Source organism: Nomascus leucogenys, chromosome 1a (assembly GCF_006542625.1).
Source record: "Nomascus leucogenys isolate Asia chromosome 1a, Asia_NLE_v1, whole genome shotgun sequence".
NCBI classification, from domain to species: domain Eukaryota; kingdom Metazoa; phylum Chordata; class Mammalia; order Primates; family Hylobatidae; genus Nomascus; species Nomascus leucogenys.
This window is the reverse complement of record NC_044381.1, coordinates 23,836,861-23,855,358: the sequence shown is the minus strand read 5'-3', so window position 1 is coordinate 23,855,358 and position 18,498 is coordinate 23,836,861. Positions and strand designations below refer to the sequence as shown.

At 39.4% G+C, this 18,498-nt stretch overlaps 1 protein-coding gene across 4 annotated transcripts in view; it reads left to right on the top strand.

The window, feature by feature from the left end:
* The window catches only part of MUSK (muscle associated receptor tyrosine kinase), a 133,042-nt gene that overhangs the window by 67,467 nt on the left and 47,077 nt on the right, over window positions 1-18,498 (top strand). For all 4 annotated transcript variants that reach the window (XM_030814805.1, XM_030814787.1, XM_030814797.1 and 1 more), the window contains one exon: window positions 11,020-11,179. In XM_030814805.1, the coding sequence (XP_030670665.1) occupies window positions 11,020-11,179 (160 nt within the window). The remainder of the gene's footprint in view (window positions 1-11,019; window positions 11,180-18,498) is intronic.

Genomic DNA, 18,498 nt, shown 5'->3' with positions numbered 1-18,498 from the left:
TTCGTGTTCATTTTGTGTTGTTTCCTTGTGTGCCTAGCTATCTTTGATTACCTGCTGTGCATTGTTTTGAATAAAAATATCAGGAACTATTTTGAGGTCTAGATGAAGGTATTTTTCTCCAGAGAGAATTTTGCTTGTTTCTGCCAGGGACAAGAGGTTACTGCTAATCTTGTACCACCTTCAACTAAGCTCAAGGTATGAAGCTCCTTAGGCATCCCAGATAATTATAACATGACCAGTAATTCATTATGTGGACTATTTAACTTGTAGTTCACACCGATAGCTCCCTAATATCTAGTTCTTTTAGATCTTAATTTATTATATCTCTTATTAGACTCTATACCTTAATTTATTATATCTCTTATTAGACTCTTATGGGCACAAAGTTTTGATTTATCTCCTGACTCCCTAAGGCCATCCAAAGGAAAGTTCAAATTTTCTGGGTTTGGAAAACTCTCTAAGGGTAAATAAGATTTTCTTAGTTTGTTAAATCTGGTAAAATTTTTTTTTCAAAATTTTAATTTTTTTCACTGTGTAGCTTTGTCTGAATAACCTAACATCAACATCTGAGACAGAAACCTATCATGGATTTTTACTGTCATTATATACACTTTAACCACTTTGGTTTGCACCAAGTCTTTAGTTTCTGATACTCTTTATGAGGTTAAGAAAATTTATTTTTATTCTTAATTTGATAATTATTTTTAATATAAATATATTTTAAAATCAATAAAACACTTCATCATAATTACATCCTCTTTTTGATGTCATTTTTCACTTTAAATTGCAAAGTTTCCCTTATGTTGAACCATTCTTTCATTTCTGAATACATTGCTTTTTTAATTTTTTAATTGTGTTGTTTCAACTTTCTGGTTTTTTTTTCAGGATTATTTGCATCTATTTTCAATAATAGAAATGGTTTTGTCTTTTAGTAGGCGATCATGATCAGATTTTGTTAATATTTTTCCAATCTTATAGAATAGACTGCCAAGTTTACATAGTTTCCTTTGATACAGAGCTTGAGGTGAGAAAGTTGAGACGCAAGTCTTTCTTATACTCAGAGACATTTTCCTCTACTATACCAATAATTGCTGCTTCTCTCTTCTCCACATCCTTTCTATGTAGACTCCAATTAAATGAATTTCTTTCAAAACTTCAGTCTTTCTCTTCTTTATGCTCTGCATATGTTTGTGGAGGAAATAGGGGGCCCTATTTTATCTGTCAGGTTATTCTCAAGCTCTAGTGTCCACTATGATTGTCAACTATAGGAACCCACAACAGAAAATCTCATTCACAATCTCTATCTCACAGGCAGATGCCTCAGCCTGGTGCCATATACATACATTATAGCTCCCAGCGTTCTTCAATTACATTGCTGACTTTCTTAAAGTTGGCTCCTGCTTACAGCCCCTGCTATCTGAAGTTTGAAATTTTCCATGACTTTGTAGGGAAAATGTACCCATTCTCCTCTCAGTAAACCTCTTCTTTTGTGCTAGTTTTCAGCTACTTAGTTGATATTAATTTTTCTATCTATAATCACCTCTCTTTATCTTCCAGAATTTGCTGGAAATATCTGATCCTTTGATTATAATACCATCTTTCTATATATTTATTTTTTTAATTTTATATTTATCTTTTAGGATTTCAGGTCCATAAACAAGAGTTAAACATGTGAGCTAAGATTATTATTACTGTAACTCTGATGTTAATGAACATGACTTGCATATAACACGATCTTATTATTTTCTTTGTCATTTTAAAATATTCAGCAGAACAAGTTCTTTTGCTACTATTTAAGCCTAACTTAAGCAGGCTCTGTGATTTTTCTGGTTACTATTAGTTGATTTTAAATCATTAACATTATCCCAACTTAGTCATTTAAGTGTCTAGTCCTAAGTAATAACCAAAGCATCCAATGGCATTCACAGTTCCTCCCTTCTCGGGGATACTTCAGCTTAACTTTCATATAAGAAAAAATTGCAGTTGGCTTCTTACCTCATGCTCACTCATTCTTCCCCCATTTCCTAGCTGCTATTTATGACCCAAGAAGGGTTGAGTTGGAGGTAGGGAGAAGCAATAACTGGTGCAGGAGAGCTCTAATTCAACTGACGCACTTGTAAGTTGGCTTTATACCTTCTGTGCCTGCCAGATATTTAAAACTGACTCTTACCCTCATAGACCTATTAATGATTCTTCAGAAATCAGGGAACATTAAGATGGTACCAGTGATGCATTTTCCTCAGGCTATCCATCTTTGGCCACATTAGCAAGTCCCCAATTTGTTAGTTGATGGAAAGTCTCTCTGTGTTGGGGTCTAATCAGTCCCCCAAAAAGTCATCTTGGGAGGACTGAAAATGACTCCCAATCAGATCTTCCATAAAACCTTTTTATTGACAAACTCTGGAAGCCCAGACCATTGGACTCTCTCTTCATTGTCCCTTCCATTGGAGCTGACAGACAGCCTTTAGATTTTACAGGTGGGAATTACATACTTGTCTAATGTGTCTCCAAACTGCAAGTGTGTTGGAGTCCCCAAGATCACATTCATGTTTGATGATTCATGAGAAGGACTCACAGATTTTAGATAAGCTGTTATGATTATGGTTTATTGCAGGAAAAGGATACGGATTAAAATCAGCAAAGAATCAGTTTTCCTCTTCTAGTGAAGTTGCATGGACAGCACTTCATTCTCCCAGCAACAGTGTGTGACAGCATGCATGAAGTATTGTCAACCAAGGAGGCTCACCCTAACCTTGGTGTCCAGAGTTTTTACTGGAGCTCAGTTACATAGATGTAGAGTGCTCACATAACTAGTTTTAGCTAGTTTCCAGCCCCTCCAAAGGTCAAACTAATACAATGTGGCCTAGGATCCCAAGTATTCACTATCATTCACATTATTATTATAAACTATCCAGCATTGCCCAAAATCTCAGATATATAAAGATATTCTTATTACACAGGATATTCCAAGGGTCAGAAGTCATCTCTCAGGAGCCAAAAGCCAGACCTTTCTTTGGAATGTGTAGGGTTTGAGCACCTCGAGCCCATTGAGTTAGCCCTTCAACTTTTTACTGCACAGCAGTAAAACACATATATAACTCTCCAGGTGGTCCCATGGAGGACACTTTTATCCCTTAAGGAGATGGGCGCATGTCCAACCCAGTCCTTTGGGTGGACTGAGAATGGCTTTCAATATGGCTGAACAACCCAAACCATGATAACTCATCTAACTGGTGGCTATTTTCAGTTTTCATTTCCTCCAGGATAGGCTGTCCAACGTTTTGGTATCTTGGCTGCAGTGAACATATATTATCATATTACAATGTATTAATGGTACCATTTGGATATCAAAGAAGTGTCCCAAATCGGGACATTTTAATATCCACATCATCCCAAATTGTGTTTAATGCAAACATCACAACAAGAAAATGGGGGACTTCTTTTTAATGAAGGCAAAACCTTACAGTATAATTCAAATGATATTAAGTATAATTTCTACCCAGTCCAAGGCACATTCCTTCATGGACTTGAACTATTTCATATCTTCATGACTTTCTCTTCTCCAGGATTATATTAGTATTTAGGGCTGCCATAATAGAATACCACAGACAGGGTGTCTTAAACAACAGAATTTTTTTTCCTACAGTTCTAAAAGCTGGAAGTCCAAGGTCAAGATGCTATCAGGGTTGGTTTCTGGTAAGGCCTCTCTTCCTGGCTTGCAGATGGCTTCACATGGTTATCTCCCTGTATCCTCACAGGGCTTTCTCTCCTCATGTGTGCACTTCTGGTGTCTGTACCTACAATAATGAGCACCAAAAATCCCGGAGTGCTTTTTCATAACATAGTACTTATTCCTAAATAGTTTTTATTCCTCTCTTTTGTAGATCATTATAAGGTTTCCTCCTCTAAATTAAATAACAGTGACTAAAACTAAGGCAAATACTCTGGAGAAAAACAAAAAATAAAAAACAGATAGCCTTAAAGCAGGACGTTATCCTGTCACTAGGGCTTGGCATACTGTAGGGTTTAGAAGCATTTCACGGCATGAAAGAATGGTAACCCTGAGGCATCTCCATGTAAAAAGTTAATTTGTATATTGCTTTTAAATAAAGTTAAACAACTTACAGTTTCAGAAAGATAGAAGGGAAGAGCATTCAGAAGACTGGGAGTGAAGTTTCCCAGTCCTGAACCCTTATTCAAAAGCATCTCGACATGGATAACCTCGAGAACATTATGCTAGGTGAAATAAGCCAGATACAGAAAGGCAAATACCAAATGATCTCACTTATATGTAGAATCTAAGAGTTGAACTCATAAAAGCACAGAATAGAATAGTGGCTGTCAGGGATGGGAGGATGGGGAGATGATCATCAAACGGTACAAAGTTTCAGTCATGCAAGATGCATAAGTACTGGAGATGTAATGTACAATATGGTGACTACAGTTAACAACACTGTATTGCACACTTGAAATTTGCTAAGAGGGTAGATCCTAAGTGTTCTCAAAACACACACACGAAAGTAACCATGTGAGATGATAGTTCACTAGCTTGACTGCAGTAATCATTTCATAATATATATATATATATATCAAAACATCACCTTGTTCACCTTAAATAGATACAATTTCTATTTGTGAGTTATACCACCAATAAGCTAAAAAAAAATTAAAAGTCTAAATTTTTTTAAAGGAGTTTCAAAAAATAATGCTTTGCTCTATGCTTGTACTTGGCCCTACCCTTGTCCCTCTAAAGCAGGGTGCCCTAAGAAGATTGATTGACTGCAGCTCCAAAAGGTGAGAACTAGGACACAAGACAAGAAAGGGAAGAAGGGAAAGGGAGAGAAGGAAGTGAAGAACAAAGTGTGTCAATGTGTGAAATTTTAGTTGGATGTTGTAAAACAGGGAAAAAAAAATGCCAAATTCTATGGCTACCCCAATAACAAAGAATGTCTTATGGCAACGGCACCCTCCAAGGCATATAATTCATTTATTATTGTCACTTTCACTATTGTTTTCGCTGAAGTTTTTTTTCTGTTACTTGAACAAAATCATTTTTTTCGTAATTTGTTAATAAAATTGTTTCATTTTATCTGTCTATCCTACATCCCTTCAAATACAGTACATAAACAAATGAACGTGCTTTTCCAGCTTGTAACTTGAGGCATGGTAGAATGAGAATTAGATGGGGAGTTGGAAGACTGAGGTTGTAAATGCCCCTCTTTAGTTAATGTGATTTTGGGGTCCATTTACCACTCAGACACTGATTTTCTCATATCTATCTACACTAACACAGACGCCAGGTGGCTGTCAAAGATGATCTCTAATGGTATAATTAGAGACATCAGGGCTAATGTTCTCTAATTTTGTCCAGTTACGATAAAGTAACTTGGAGTGCCTGTTCTTCTTTACCTCTCTAAGAACGTTTCAAGTGTCATTTAAAATTTGATTCTTATTTGTCAATGTGTTTTTTCGCTCCTCTGTGGAAACTGTTATAATCTTAAGCCTGTCAAGGGAGTATAAAGACATCCTAAGAAAATTTGGAGACTGGGCCAGGCGCAGTGGCTCACTCCTGTTATCCCAGCACTTTTGAAGGCCGAGGTGGGAGGATTATGAGGTCAGGATCGAGACCATCCTGGCTAACACAGTGAATACCTCGTATCTACTAAAAATAGAAAAAAATTAGCCAGGTGTGGTGGCACGTGCCTGTAGTCCCAGCTACTCTGGAGGCTGAGGCAGAAGAATCACTTGAATCCGGGAGGCGGAGGTTGCAGTGAGCCAAGATCTCGTGACTGCACTCCAGTCTGGGCAACAGAGCGAGACTCCATCTCAAAAAATAAACAAAATGAAAATGGGAGACTGACAATATAACTTCACTAATTTGTCTATGTAAAAATAGTAATAAAGAAAATGGAAAGGTATATACTTTTTAAATTTCTAGTATTTTCAAAAGATTCATATGAGGTTATAACTGGAAGATAAATAATTATTCTCTGTTGAAGTTCAGGAATAACAAGAGTAGGATAGTCTAAGATAGGTGAGGCCTTATTAAGACCCCAACTTATTCATTCGACATGTGACTCACAAAAAGTGAAAGGCAAAAGAGATTTATCACCTCAGATTCTAAAACAGGAATAAAACAAACGAAGTGACATTCATCCAGGAAGAAAGCAAAAGTACATCCGCAGTTCTTACGGTCAGAGAGTGTGTGCTGCTCTTAGAGCCAAGTTTAGTTCTTGGTAATTCTACCCAAGTCTGAAAGGAAATCAAGATGACTGTCCACACTGACGCAAATCACAGGACATGGAGGCAATGTCAGGCATTTAATGTTGTAAAAGTTGCAAACCAGAAATCCCATGGAGGAGAACACAGAGAATCCTATAGTCCTGATATCATTTTTGGTGGAATGAACAAAGACAAACGCAGAGCTGGGAGATATTTGGCACAGAATAAAACAGTTTGAACTGTGGCTCTTCACTCACTACAAGTTAGTAAACTAATGCCATAGCACGCTGCTCAGTACAATGGGTACTCTGAAAGAAGTGAGTGCTCTCTTTCTCCCCTACTGTGAACCTGCCAGTAAACCAAAACCCTGAACAGTTAGAGCCAAAGAGCAGGAGAAAGTCCAGCAACGTGTCCCAAAGTGATTAGAAACTATCTTGCTTTCCTCCTATGGAAATACCAAGCATTTTTTATGGAAATCTGAATTCATGGATGAAGTTCAGAGTGAATAGTAACATTGCTTTTGTTTTACAATCTTGGAAATAGTAGTTTGGCATGGAAAGAGCAGAGCTTACTTTTTAAAAAGAAAATTATTTGTATTTTTATAACCAGATTTATTTATAGTTATACCAGTAATATCTCTGTTATTTTGGCATGCAACTAAAAAATATAAAAAATTTTCATGTCCCTCTTGCTTTGTCCAATCAATATAATTTCTAAAATATTTTAGAAGTTGAATAATTTTAACTTATTAGAAGAATTTTATAAAATAAACAGCCAAATCACCTAGGTTGAAGGTTGTCTTTTAGAATTTTCTTAAAGGGAGGCATATGTATATTTAGACATATTTTTAAGAGGCAGTAGTTTTGGTTTAAAATATATGACCTGTGAAGTCCTTTTATCTTACTAGCTGTGTAAACCAAAATAATTACATGTAACAAGTCTTATGTGGAATAATTCAGCATGCAGTTTGAAAGAGGCTAATATTTATGGCTACATTAATCAGAAAAACTATGGAAATGTCTCTTCGTTTATTATCCCTTTTTCTATGATTCATAAACAGACATTATTACAACTGCATAAACATGAACCCTACTGGGCCACAGTCTTTTTTTTTTTTTCCCCCAAGATGGAGTCTTGCTCTGTCATGAGGCTGGAGTGCAGTGGCGCGATCTCAGCTCACTGCAACCTCCTCCTCCTGGGTTCAAGCAATTCTCCTGCCTCAGCCTCTCGAGTAGCTGGGACTACAGGCAGGTGCCATCAAGCCCAGCTAAAGGCTTGATGGCACCATTAGTATTTTTAGTAGAGGTGGGGTTTCACCGTGTTAGCCAGGATGGTCTTGATCTCCTAACCTCGTGATCTGCCTGCCTTGGTCTTCCAAAGTGCTGAGATTACAGGCATGAACCCCTCACCCAGCCCTGGGCCACATTCTAACAGTTCCACAGGGTATTTCCAGCCAGCTGGAACTATCTGCAAGACAGGGTCATTGAGGCCAGAATACCTTCGAGAGGTCTTCCCTAGCTAAGGTCAAATCATAAAATTATCGGATTATCCATAGCTGGGGGTAGATTCTCTCAAGACGGCATTAGTAATGTATTAATGATACATTAAGAAGCACTCCACGGGTCTATAACTGCTCTATCACCTTCAAAGGGTTTTTACACACATTATGTCAGGTATGAATTATTATGCCTATATACTAGAGCTTCCTATCCTACTGCCTCTTTTTAGAAAAAGAAGTTTTATTGTGATCTTTATTGTATACATTTAAGGTATAAAACATGATGTTTAGATAAACATATACAGTGAAATGATTACTATAGTCAAGCAAACTAACAGGTCCATCTCCTCACATAGTTACGGCTAACTCAGAAAGACAGAACATCACACCCAGAGCAGGGAACTGTGTCTCCAGCTCCCTCAGGTCCATATGCCTGAGTGACTTGGAGAAAATCATGTATTTCCTGTAACTACCAGACACAGTCACCTCAATTAAGTACTCTGTTTTGCTTAGGCATACCTTGGTAAAAGCTCACAGTACTAATCTGGACTCACCCCTTTGATCTTTGAAACCTAAGGCGTGAAAAAATATCAAAATGGAGGGCAGAGGGATTTGTTTTTATTTTCAGATCATCAAAAATACTAAACTGTTGATCAGAACGATCCATGAAGAAAGAAAAACAAATTCAAACTATGACTAACAGGGCCTGCTGTGCGTGAGTCACAAACTGAATCAAGCAAGGCCTCTGGAAGCAGGGGGGAAAGCATTCGGGAGCCACTTCGCACTCAAGCATGAACCTCCTAACATGTTGGTCTGTTTGCTGAACTATTTCAACACCTGGATGAAGTCCAGGAGAAGAGAGGTCAGGCAGTTTAAAAACTGCTTCTCTTTCCTACTAAGGATGTTTTCAGTGACCTTGAGGAGGTGTTTAACAATGACTTTCTTAGGTGTGAACATGAAAACAGTGGGACTTAGGGCAACATTTGGGGAGATTCCTTGCTTCAAAGTTGTCTCTAAGGCATTGCACATTCCTACTTCTTGCAGGAGGGAACTATCTTTGCAAAGGATTTTGCAAACTGTTCTGCTTTTGCTTATGTAAACTGGAAAGAGATATTTATAAACAAAATATAAAATACAAAATAACACAAAGTCTGTTGATTGAGCATAGAGGCTTGGGGTCTTTAGCTTTTTTTCTCATTGTTGCTTTGTATTAAAATTCAGGCGAGTCCAAATATTTTCAGTCCCCTTGATCTAACTGGGATACTCATACAATGAGACATTGCACTTCTGGTAAATATGATAATGATGAGTTTAGTTTGAATTCTCGACTGAGTGCATGTCTCTTAAAAATATTTTTCTCTTCACTTCGTAAATTTCTCATGGAGTCTAGGTTGCTTATCTGGGGAAAATGCCACAATACTTGATCTGACCCGGAAAGATTCCCAGTTAAGGTAAATTGATACTCACATAAGCCAGTTTTTATCATAAGAATTGAGACTAGTAGTGAAGGTAAAGAATAAAAAGCTAGTTGGACAAATGTTCACTGCATGATTGCTACACAGTGCTTGGTGCCAGGGATAGCCAGCCACCTGGCAGCTAGGAAGAAAGCTGGCCTTACCTCAGAGCTTTCTTCTTCCTGGCTAGTCAAACTGTGAAAATCCTCTCTCATGCAATACAGTAAAATAATTGGCTCCAAAATGTCTCATTCTTAGCCTCGTTCCCTAATACTGGGCACAGGAATCTCTTTCAGCCAAGCAGCCAAGCTCAGGCCAACATGGGACGTACCTCCACTCCTTTAAGATAAAGTCAAGGCATAACACCAACTGATTCCTTAATTGTCATTTCACTCCAATTTCTCTCAAATTGGCATCAGATTTAGTGTTAATTAAAGATTAGTTATTGAAAAGGTGGTCTTGCGCTCAAGAAAACGGTGAAAAAAGAACCACCATTTAAAAAAAAAATGCCACCACCTTAACCATGACATTTGTCAGATAACGTGTTTTGTTCATGGTTGGTTGATTTGTTAAGGTAATTGTTACTCTTGTTTTCTAACGACTGCTCATTTGTTCTCTCTTCTAGGACTAGGGAAGGCACTGTAACATAATGATTAAAAGCATAGGCTTTGGTGTCAGACACACTAGGATGCAAATTCTAACTATGCAACCTTGTAAAATGTGCTGGGCAGCTATCTTTCCTATAGAGTTGAAGTAATGTTGACTAATGTATATGCATTTGTATAAATTAAGCTGTTAATTGTGTGTCAATATTGCATTGACATCTTGGCTCTTTAAGGACATTTGATTTTCTGGTTTAAGTAGTACCTCCTGCATGAACTTCCTAACGTGTTGGTCTCTTTGCTGAACTATTTCAACGCCTGGATGAAGTCTAGGAGAAGAGAGGTCAGGCAGTTTAAAAACTGCTTCTCTTTCCTACTAAGGCTGTTTTCGATGACCTTGAGGTATTATGTATGTGTTATGTATGTCATGCCTCAGAGACAGACTTGGCTTCACAACCATTTTTCCTGATAACCATCCACCTATCTGACATGCATTTATGGGGAACTGAACAGGAGTTATGAAAATAAGTTCTTAAGTCTGCAACCTCTCATACTTAACTGTCATCTGCAGGACACTGAAGACATATATCGGAGGATCCATACCGTATATAATTCATACCTCGTATTGGTTATCTATGGCTGTATCACAAATCAGCCCAAAGCTTAGTGACTTAAACCAATAACTATTAGTGCTCACAAGTCTGTGGTTCAACTGGGTGGTTTTGCTGATTTGGTTTTGCTGCTGGGCAGGACTGCCTGATCTTGGCTGGTCAAGTTTCTGTGATCAGCAGGTTGAAAAGGTGCTAGTTCATTCAGAATAGCCTTATGCGTACCTTGGATGGTTGTTGTTGGTCCCCACCTGGGGCAGTGGGGATAAACGGGCCATGTGTATTTCATCTTCTACCATGCTGGTTCTTGCCTGTTTATAGGCAGCCCCAGGTTCCATAAACAAGAGAGCAAGCCACAATGTGCAAGAACTTTAGTTTCTGCTCATTCATTCCAAAACACATCACAAGGCTAATCTGATTCAAATTATGGAGAAAAATGCTACTTCTTGAGGGAAGAGCTACAAAGTCACATTGCAAGGGCATGGGCATAGGGAGGGAAAATCTTTTGGCTATTTTTGCAGTGTACCACATGCACTTGATTATAATCTTAATGCTTTTCCCTTCAAATCTACTGACATAGTATAGTAGGAAACCCTTGACTGAGTTCTATCTTTTATTTTCCTTTACTCTATCAGGTTTCTTCTGGGTCCATTCAAGAGAGTGTGAAAGACCGAGTGATTGACTCAAGACTGCAGCTGTTTATCACCAAGCCAGGACTCTACACATGCATAGCTACCAATAAGCACGGGGAGAAGTTCACTACTGCCAAGGCTGCAGCCACCATCAGCATAGCAGGTAGGATGCCCCTTCACGTTTGCATTGTTCCAGGAGATGGGAGAGTTGATACTATTCTACAATATCCAGCGTTGGAGAAAATCTCCCTTTTCTTTTATCTCTTATTTCAGTTGCATTTGGGCTATTTCCTCCTCCATGGGGATACTCCAGAGGTGACCTAGATATGGATTTTGGCAGATTTGCTGCCTGAAAAACTAAATCCTCAATACCTACCCAAGTGATAGGTAACAGCTTCCAGGAACTCACTTCTTCCTTCCTTCCTTTTTGTTTTTCTATGTTTTTCCTTTTCTCCATTTCTCTTTCCTCCCTCCCTCCTTCCCTCCCTTCTTTCCTTCCTTCCTTCCTTCATTCCTCCCTCCTTCCCTCCCTCCCTTCCTTCCTCCCTCTTCCCTTCCCTCCCTCCCTCTTTTCCTTTTCTTTAATTTCCTTTCTTTTTCCCCACTCCTCATTCTCTCTCTCGGTTGATCAAACTTCCCAAGGCTCTCATGGAGAAAGTTGGCGGATATTCAACATGGTCATGCCAATTTCTGCATGGCTATTTCTTGCGGGCATTTTTACCTATGAGCATGATCCCTGTGGTCTTTCCCTTTCCTGCTTCAGCAAGCCACAGCAGGACTTACAGGTGTTTTCAAGAAAAAGGCTGACACACGGATTTCTAGGATGTTTGTGTTGAGTTCTAAAGATTTATTTTTAAAATGTAAATGTCCCAAAGGCTTCTGAGAACATTTATAGAATTCCTAGAGATGGAAATAATCCCTGTATCAGGAAATGCCAGGCATATTAGATTCATAGCGTGCCTATGGTTCAAGGGTCAGCAGAGAGGTGCTTGGCCTGACATGTAAAGCAAGCATGGATAGAGCTTGTGCCTAGGGCCAACTCCCCACAGCCTGCTGTTTCTTATTACAGTGCCACCTCTTTGATCTTCCCTGATGGGGAACTTTCCAGTAATGTCTGTGATTTGTAATATGAGGTGAATAAAAGCCACAGATAAATGATAAGGAGCACTGGACAAGGCTGGCCCTCTGGGACTGCCTATGAAGGAAAGGGAAGACTTCAAAATTAAGGCTCCCTCTCCTTTCTCCCCCAGTGATATCTCTGCCTACCATGTCTTCAGACATCATATCAGTTATTCTAGCATTTCCACAGGTGGGAAATTATTTCTCCCAGAAAATGAAAAGTCTTCTAAAAGTAAATTCAACTCAATTTAACAAATAATAATAATATCATATGATTAGTAATAGTATAATAATCATATAATATAAATAGTAATAAGAATTACTATTTACATAGCACTTTGCTGTTTATAAAGCACTTTTACATGCATTTATCAAATACTCTAGATGACGCCCATTGTGTTGGGTAGAGTAAGAGATGAAAAGTTAATTTAAAAATGGGTCCTGCCTTCCAGGGACTCTGAATCTAGGAGGAAGTCAGTCAGTCACATATATTATGGCACTGGCTGTATTCTATTGCAGAAGCATACACAAAATACAACAGCAGAACAAAAGAGGTAGGATGTCAAGGAATCCTTGGAAAAGAGGTATCATTGGAGCAGAAGATGTGGATATGAGATGACTAGGTTGAAGTCAAACCTTTCAAACCTGTTCAAAAAACAGCAAATCAGTGGTCAAGGCTAGAACATGAGAGAGACAGCAGGGAGGTGGAAAGCGGAAACAAAGGTTGAAACATGGGCTCTAGCCAGGTTATGAAGAGCCTGCATAGGTTTAGTATATTATTTCATTGATGAGAAGTCATTTAATGACTTAGAAGAAATAAGTGCAATAGATATATCCTCTAGCAAATTAGCAGATGCTGAGGTGTCAGGAGGTTGGGAAGTGTGGCAAGCTGTCAGGAGGCTCTTCCAGGTGTCTCAAAAAGTCATAAAGGTCTGAACAGCAGCAGCAGCAGCAGCCGCATTGGTTTAGAGGGAAGAGGAGAGATGCACAGGACAAATCAGGATAGAAATGAGGTTTGCAAATGCTTGAAAATGGCAGTAGGCTAGAAGAATGAGTTCAGATGTGTCTGATTTTGAAAGGTGCCCAGGACAAACAATAATATATAAACACAAAGCATATGAACAGGAGAAGGTCCAGGAAATAATAGAATACTCAAAAATGTTGATGCCTTTGAATTACCTGGAATTATTCTGGTCTTGCTGTCTTTGTTTTATTTGACATTTGATGAAGACCTACTGTTAAATAAACATATATTTATAAAAATCTATCAATATATATTCATATAACATTTATATATGTGTGTATGTGTGTTTATATACACAAACGGAGAGAGAGAGAGAATCACATTTACATATGAATACTCAATCCAAGAAAATAAACTGATCTACTTTAATTTAACCTGCACTTTCACTGGCAGAAGAAAAATATTAATGTTACTAATCTTAGGAGAGTCTCATTTCAGGTCATTATTCAGTCACTCAAAGATACCCCTGCCAGAGCTCTTTCTCCCTATTCTTCCTTCCTTCTCTTTCCCTAGATGGCAAAGGAGAAGAGGATTTGTATTTAGGCAGTGGTGTCTTCTGGACACCCCCCACACCACTGCCAAACCTTGGATCTCTAGTGAAGTCAGCAGCTGAGGAACTTGTGATTTTATCTCTTGGCTTGATTAGGGCCCAGGAGACCTCCCTGGCAGGCTCAGCCTCTTTGAGACATCTTTTGGAGCAGCACAGCCCTCTGCATCTCAGCCAAATCCTTCATCATGCCCTTGTCTACACTCTGCTCTGCAACCTCGGCAGCTAGGTCTCCCTGTCTGTCCTTACTGTGACCCTGTGGCTGGCCTGCTGAATTCCAACTCAGCTCCTTCAGTACTCCTCATGGGGCCTGAAGCAACTTCTAGATCACTTTCAAGACATACAAAATTCAGAAGAGATTTGGGCTTGCTAACTCAGTTCTGCTGTCTGCCCAACCATGTCATGCTACCATTTTTACATTAATGTTGCCATCCATGTCGGAGTAAGGGATCCCTGTGGGGTGTTTTTCTTATAGCATCCTAAATAAGAAGTTAGAAAAATTCCATTTGCTTTTGGCTTTTTCCTTAATTGATCAATACACCTCTATTCTAGGATTCAGGTTCAGAAAAGGGACCTATAAAATCTATAAAATATCCAAATTTTTAATCTCCCTACTTTCCTCCCTTTCATAGCATACCAAGCTGGAAGAGCAGGTGGTCAGGAATCTCCCCAAACCTTCAGTGCAGTAATCTTTAGAGCCTACTCATCATAAGTACAAAGATGGTTGTGAAGGCAGTGCTGTAACCACTGAGGGGAACCTAATAAAATGGGTATATCTACTCCACACAAGGGGAGATTCATCCCATGAACACAATCTTTAAGATGCTGAGAGGATTAGAGGGCATGATTGCCACCATACTATATGCAGCAACATCATGACCTCATTCCTGTCCTAGCCCAAATGAGAGCCTGATCCAACTCCATAAATAGAACACCAACAGGGAAATCTGTAACCTTAAAAAAAAATGGCATCTTCCAGTGGTAGAAAGAGCCTATAGGTCTGAGACAGGCAGTACAGGAACGCCATGTACTAGGGTGTAGGGAGAGGTCATCTTAGATATCAGTGTTGAGAAAGATCAGAAAGAGGATGAGGACAATCAGCAATGGCACCCAGGAAAAATAACAGTGGAATTTGCATGGGGGAAGGGATGGTGGGAGCAATGCAAAGATTGGCATGTGGCAGCAGAGAGCAGCTTGCAATCTGCTGCAGCAGCAGAGGTGAGTGCCTATGAAGAGCAGTTATCTCCGTAGGAATAATGGTTGTGTAGACTAGAACCAGCTATGACTTTTCATGAGCTTGACAATGGCAGTGCGATGGAGGTCAGCTTTAGTTTGGGGAGAAGTTGGGGACCCTGGAAGTGAGGCTTAAAGCCACTCTGGACAGGGGTATGTTTACAGTAGCTACCCAAGGAACTTGGGTAGAGGTAGAGAAGGCAGCATAAGGAGAGGGTTAACCTATAACTGGGACCTGGGACTTTGCTCTTCTGAACCACAAAGGCAACAATAAAATCTGACGATATACAGAATTATAGTGCTGCACGATGTTCCGAGTCAAGTAAAGAAATGAGAGTTGTTACTCAAAAACTGAAAAATGGAAAAGACTAAAAAGGTCTAGCGTGGATATGATAAATGAGAAACATGTCTATTAATTTAAAAATTGCTACACATCTAGTGTTATTCCCCGGGATAAGACCCTTTTGTCCAACCCCTAATTTGTTTGTCTGGTTGATTCTCACTGATTATTAGGGGACCTGACACTCCCTGAGTTTTCCCAAAATTTCCCCAGGCAGAGCTAATAAGGGTGTGTCACGAGTGTGGTTGAATAAGACTTCTGAACTCCCATGAGACAACTTCCATTTTCTCTTCCTCTTCGACCTGCTCTTGTGAGTTAGACCTGCTAGAAGCCCCATGAAGCTCCCTCTGGAATCACTGAGGAAACTACCTCCCAACCCTGGGGTGCTCCGTGGAATGATATTTTAGGGAAATGAGGCTACTTCGATGAAAAAGGGATCCTTGGAGCCTCTTTCATTCCGGGTCATTTGAAAGAAGCATGGCCTTATGCTCCCCAGATCTGCCAGAACTCAAGTATGGTATCTGCTTTCTCCATTTCTGCTTTTGGCCCCTCTGTCTTGGCATCCGATGAGGCTGGCTGGAAGTCCAGAACTTCGAGTCAGACATGGCGCCTCTTTTGCCATTCTGGCAATGCTTCCTTAGTGCCAAACTCCACTGTCTCATTTAACCATCTCCATCCTCCCCTATGTGACTAGTACCCCTAGTAGTTAACAGCCCTCTCCGTCATGTTCCTCGTGTTTCCCTTTGAAATTTCTACTCCATCTGTTTATTTGCTCTTCCCAGCAGGAAAACTGGAAATGGAAAAAGCTGATCTTATGCTTAGGATTATGTCTAATGATATTTCTAGTGTTTGAAGGACAACAAAAAATAAAAATCAGCCTTCATTTTTACAAAACCCCTCCATGTGTCTGCCCAAATCCTTGTGCATTGTTTTAGAAATGTGATATATTTCTTTCTGACTCATTTACATTTACTGCTAGTCATCAAAAGGAGTCAGAAAAACTTTTGGAACCTCTCCCTATGAACCAGGAAGTTGCATTTCCCCTCCAGTCACAACCCCACAAGCCTCAAGTTGCAAAGTAAACTTGCCAGGATGCTGGGCATTTGGCAAGATGCTTCTCTTTGTCATCAGAACCCTCAGCCCTGTGGAAGAAAGCAAGACAGCCTATGATACCTATAGTGAGCATAGTCCTAGAACAGCCAGAGACAATCAAAATGGACACAGGGATTCAGAAGAGAAAAATATAGGCCAGGTGTGGTGACTCACACCTGTAACCCCAACACTTTGGGAGTCCGAGGCAGGCAGATCACCTGAGGTCAGGAGTTCGAGACCAGCCTGGGCAACATGGTGAAACTCCATCTCTACTAAAAAATACAAAAATTAGCCAGGTATAGTGAAACATGCCTGTAATCCCAGCTACTTGGGAGGCCGAGGCATGAGAATCACTTGCACCTGGGAGGTGGAGGCTGCAGTGAGCTGCAATTGCACCACTGCACCACCGCACTCCAGCCTGAGCAACAGAGTGAGACTCCATCTCAAAAAAAAAAAAAAAAAAAAAAAGAAAGAAAAGAAAAAAAAGAGAGAGAAATAAAATACATATTTGTATTTCCCATTCTCAGTGGCACCAACAGGTCCTTCCTCAGAGAGTGAGGTCCATGGTTCTACCCATGGTTATCCAGTCTCAGAGTACAGGGACGAGCCTATGGTCACACACCCCTCTAATGTAAGCCACTCCCCATTCTACCAACAACCCCCGCTTTCTATATTGCCCCTTCTTTGAATCGACATCAGGGTCTGAGCCTTTTGGTCACTAAATTTAAAAGTCACATGAATACAGGTAGTATTATCAAAACTGAGCAGGAGGGAAAAATCTGATGTGGTAATACTGGAGTCTCCCAAACTCCCCAGATGGACCACATGGTTTTATTTTTCTTATTTCAAAAGAGGTGATGTTTCACACTACTACAGAAAAAAAAAATGGAACTTTGAACTCTATTTCATAATCAGTATAGCTGATTGAATGTACTGACATGTTTCATGCTCTTTCTTATGTCTGATAGCCACACTCCTGTTTCCTCCCAATGTTGGAGATAATTCTTGAGACTTGGTAACAGAGCGGTAGTACGTAATTTGCTTTACCACTCAGTGCTTCAACCATCATAGGTAGAGAGTGCTCTTATCAACAAAACAGACACCATCCCTGGCATTCCATGCTGGCCTTGTCTGGTTTTAAATTAATTAAAGTTGTTTTGTTTTTGTTTTTAATAAAAGGGAAAAGGATAAATGAGTAACAGCCAGTAGCCACACTAAATTGCTACCAGATGTTCTGCAGTTAGGCATAAAAGGTAAGCATCCCTTTACATTCAGGCAGCTTTCTTATATTAGAACAGTTCTGTTTCAGAAGAAAGCCAATGTTTTTACTGACTTCTAGATAATTTTAAAGACACTACAATGTTGGTGGATATTTTAAGAATTTTTAAATACTACAAATATTGTTTGGATATTTTGAGAATTTTTAAAAATTGAATTCTGAGGTTAAAGCACTTTATAGTTGCAAGGTTCTTGGACTCCTTCCTCATCTCCTAGCCACATACCCCCACAAAAAGAAAAGAAAATACAAGTGGATACATTTCCTATAGAAGCTCATTATCTCCTCTCAGGTACTATGGCTGGATTCTCTTTGGCATTGGCTTATCTCCATGCTCTTGGAACCTCCTTCCACATTACAAAATGAGGGCTCTTTCATTTACATAACCTTGGCCCCCTTGTTTTTCAATAGATCCTCCTGCTCAGCTGCTATTAGAATCTGCCTTCGTGCTTCCAAATTATATGCCATTTTCTCTGGAAGAATTTTCCAGTGTTCCAATGTCTTTCTTCCCACTATTCTATTTGTATAATAGCAGAATTGCCATGAGATTTGGGGGCATGAAGGCACTTCATTCCTGAGTTCAGCAGTGACATAGAGTTCTCTTTCATAGCCTTTGGTCATTTTAATTAAGAGACTCTTGCAGGCCTCTTGCCCAGTTCACTAAAATTTAAATTCTCTCTAATTTATAATTTGTTGACATCACTGGCATCATCTCTTAGATGATCAAAATGACAATCCTATAGCCCAGACTGCCTATCTCAGCAAAACAGAAAGAATCTACTAGATTTTTTTCAGAATGGAAATAGTTATAAAATTTATAATGATTTAGTTATTGTCCAGCAAATTATCTG